Raw genomic sequence first — 4,034 nt, 5'->3', positions numbered from 1 at the left:
TAATTTCATTAATTTCTGTAGAAACGGACATTTTTTTTTTCCTACTATGGATGTCAATGGCAACCACCAACTGTTTGATTACCAGCAATCTTCAAAATATCTTATTTTATGTTCAACATAAGAAAACAGCTCATACAGGTTTGGAACGACATGAGGGTGAGTACATGATGACAGAATTTTCATTTTGGGGTGAACTACCCCTTTAAGACAGCAGGACTTTTATTTTGGCCTGACGATGTGACATCATAAGGCTGCGCCGCGCCCCTGCATCTGTTGGGACTGGACTCTAGAAAGGTTTGTGTTTTTTTTCCCCGCATTTAAATTGTTTAAATCGATGCAAACTGTTTTTTCTATTTTACAACTTTTATAATAACTGTCAAGTAATCATCTTCATTGAATAAAACGGTGTAATGCGTTATCTAACTTTAATAAACGTTATTTTCTTCGGGAATAAAGCGTATCTGCGCATGTTTAACAAACGAGGTGCTTCTCATTTCGAGCCCTATATTGTGAATCAGTTCATCGTAAACATTCGTGAAGGAAAACGGAGCTTTTTGAAACTCCGAGTCAAATGAACCACAACTGAATCAAAAAAAGTGATCCACTTGAAGCTCGAGTGAAGACACACTCTGGTCAAAACAATGTAAATACAACGAAATCAACAAACTAACATTGTGTGATGGGGCTACTGCAAATCAATAGCCAATTAAATCATTAAAATATAACCTATTAATCAATACATACCAAATCAATACAAAAACTAAATCAGAAATGCTTAAATATGAGTGTTTTGGCTAATTAGGTACTTGAAAATCAATTACATCTCATTCTGACTGATTAAGATGCACCCTGCGATATAGTTTGCATTTAATTATTGTTAATTATTCTGATCTTAAACAGGACAAAGTGTCCGAAACACAGAGCAAAAACTCCTGAGATTATAAAGATGGCGTTTATTAAAGAGGAGAGTGAAGACTTGAGGATTGAAGAAGTATTCAGTCTGAAACAAGAAGATACGGAGGAACAAACAGGTTGGTTTTCTTCTTCGAAGCTGAACTCGGTTCCTTTTTAAAATGTTAGTCTCTACAGAAATTAATGAAGTTATTGAAGAATGTCATATGAGCAGTTTTATTTGACATTGAGTGGGTCGCCTCATGTGAACAGACATGCAGCCTTCAAGTGCAGCTGATATCTATCTACGGCGGGTAAAATAAGTATTGAACACATCACCACTTTTCTCAGTAAATATATTTCTAAAGGTGCTGTTGACTTGAAATGTTCACCAGATGTCGATAACAACCCAAGTAATCCATACATACAAAGAAACCCAAACAAATAAGTTCAGAAATTAAGTTATGTGTAATAAAATGGAATGACGGGGAAAGTATTGAACTACTGAAATCAATTTAAAGGGGTCATATGATGCGCTTTCAATTGTTCCTTTCTCTTTGGAGTGTTACAAGCTCTTGGTGCATGAATTAGATCTGTAAAGTTGCAAAGACAAAAGTCTCAAATCCAAAGAGATATTCTTTATAAAAGTTCAGAGTCAGCCACGCCTACCTAAAACGGCTCGTTCTAACACGCCCCCACATATCTACGTCACGATGTGGGAAGATTTGCATAACGCCGCCCAAATCTTCAAATCTTGAAGGTTCTGTGGGCCTCTTCTATGAACTCTGATCTTTAGTTCTTATTTTCTATTGGATTCAAGTCAGGTGATTGGTTGGGCCATTCTAGCAGCTTTACTTTCTTTTTCGGAGTTTCCTTTGGGATTCATCATTCAATCATTGGCTTGCTGACATGTCCACCCTTTTTTCATCTTCATCATCCTGGTACTGTAGGTGTTCTACTTGTATATGATGCTGTGAGTGAGAGCTGTTTGTTACTTATAGCTAAATAATGGTCACAATTAGTGGTTAAACGCAGTGGCGTTGCGAGGGGGGGGGGCTTTGGGGGCTTAATCCCCTGATGTTTTGCCAAAAGCCCCTGATCTTTTTGAAGATGGACCATTCACTTCACAAATAAAATGTTTTATTAATTATAGGCTAATTTGTTCCAAGTACTAGAAATCCATCTGTCCGTCTGCACTACTGGCTGTGGTAGATTATTAATTGAACTTAATTACAATTATTTAAATAGTTTAAATTATAATTATACTCCGTTACTTTAACTTGTGTAGACCAAACCGAGAATTCAGTACACAATACAGTTATTTATACTTATTGAAAACCTTATTCACTCTAATAGTGACTTGCAACAAAACAGAACTGTTACAATGAAATATAATTTAAAAAGCACTAAATAGCTAAATATCTTAAACCTTAGTAACAAATGTTTGTCATCAAAACTGAAATAAGAATACTTTGACAAAAAACCCACAAGTTATTCAGGAGCATCATCTGTGATCAATTAGTTGGACCTGACCATAAAGCCTGACATTTTAAGCTCCTGCTTTTTAATATTTTAATAATATAAGTTGTTCCTGAAATTTGAACTATAAATTTACGTATTTATAATGTTGACTTCTACATTTGAAAGTTCAGTCAACCTTTAAAATAGATTTATTTGACAAAATTGGAAACTGGATTTTTTTTAACAGGGACAAACCAGGGCTGGACTGGAACAAAAAAATCGGCATTTTTTTGGTCCATATGTATCATTGCATCTAGTTGTTTTGGATGAGAATAAAATGTCAGGTCTGACAATATTGTGTCTTTTTTAAATTTAAATCTAGATTTATTCGCATTGGCCCATGGAAACCTCTATGAACACACTTGACTTGACTTGCCCAAAAAAATCGCAGGGGACGAATTTACGTTTTTATTTATTTATTTTTTTAACAGGGACATATACCTGCTGAGACAAGAATAGCTGTTCTTTTGGGGGAGCTTCTTGAAGATTTTCTTGAACTTCATTTGCTTCTTGAATAAGCTGAAGTGAATCATCTTCCTCACTAGATGGTGTTGTCTAGTACAGCTTTAACCTGTTTCTTTCTTTTATAATAACACTATGAGCTTTCCCGACACTTTTTTTTTCTTTTCGTGTTGCTTTTTAGTCAGCTCTTCCGTTTTCTTTATTTTGCCAATTTGTTTTTGTTTTTCATACCTGGGGCCCGTTTCAATAAGGAGGTTCAACCAACTCGGAGTTATCAATGGAGCTCAGATGTTATGATTCACCATGGCCACAGCTCCCGCCAAAAAGACGTCTGCATACTTCAGACGCAATACAAGTTTAATTCTTATCACTGTCATAATATCACAGGTGAAAACTGGCAGAACGGTAGGTTATTTAACTAATTGGCTATTCATTTTCATGGTATCTCACGGGCAAAAAAAAAAGAAAATTATAATAATTTAAGTGCATTTTTCTTATTTTACAAATGATCTGCCAATAGGGTAAGAAAAATACGGCAGCGGCTACACTAAGTGGAATTAACATACATTCTTAGCGATAGATCCTATTTACAGTAGGCTAAGTGCAAATAGCTCTAGAAGATGCTAAATAGTGAAAATAGTGATATATTCTATTTACCATGTAAACGTAGCAGTTCTTTGCAATAAGTGTAAATAATAATTAGATGCTATTTATACTTTATACTGGCAGATGCATACTATTTGCACCTCGGTATTGTTGTACATTAACAGGATGCAATAATAACAGTGTAAATTATTATATTTATTAAAATTATAAATACTTTTATCATTAAACACTCGTTAGGCACTTTACTTCCACTTTTAGAACATTTTCTTCACTTTTATTGAAAATAAATTCTAATGTGATATGTGATGGGAAAAGTGAGAAGAGCGAGCTCGGCAAAAGCCGGACTCAAACCAGGTCACTCAGGTCACAAACTAGCTATTCGCTCCCAACGCGTTACTGCCTACACCACTGAAGCCATAGTTATTGCACGTCGTATTTAACCTTGTGTGACATTGGAGGGCAGAGCTACTGTAAATTTGCACTTAGTAATAGACACTCCGAATAATCTTGTTTTCCATTTGCATTAAGATTATTTTTATTACCACACTGGCAGA

General features: G+C 35.1%; 1 protein-coding gene across 2 annotated transcripts in view; it reads left to right on the top strand.

Moving 5' to 3' along the window:
* The first annotated feature begins 250 nt into the window (after nucleotides 1-250).
* LOC107692848 (gastrula zinc finger protein XlCGF57.1-like) overlaps nucleotides 251-4,034 on the top strand; it is a 10,511-nt gene continuing 6,727 nt past the window's right edge. The window contains exons 1-2 of one of the 2 annotated variants that reach the window (XM_016492059.1): nucleotides 251-294; nucleotides 901-1,031. In XM_016492059.1, coding sequence (XP_016347545.1) covers nucleotides 947-1,031 — 85 coding nt within the window. In that variant the 5' untranslated portion in view covers nucleotides 251-294; nucleotides 901-946. Of the gene's footprint in view, nucleotides 295-577; nucleotides 644-900; nucleotides 1,032-4,034 lie in introns of those variants that run through there. The other variant, XM_016492058.1, reaches the window with a different exon arrangement.

The sequence above is a fragment of the Sinocyclocheilus anshuiensis genome, unplaced genomic scaffold (assembly GCF_001515605.1).
Source record: "Sinocyclocheilus anshuiensis isolate Anshui unplaced genomic scaffold, SAMN03320099.WGS_v1.1 scaffold1344, whole genome shotgun sequence".
Classification (NCBI taxonomy): domain Eukaryota; kingdom Metazoa; phylum Chordata; class Actinopteri; order Cypriniformes; family Cyprinidae; genus Sinocyclocheilus; species Sinocyclocheilus anshuiensis.
The sequence above is the reverse complement of the archived record's forward strand: the minus strand, read 5'-3'. Positions and strand labels throughout refer to the sequence as shown.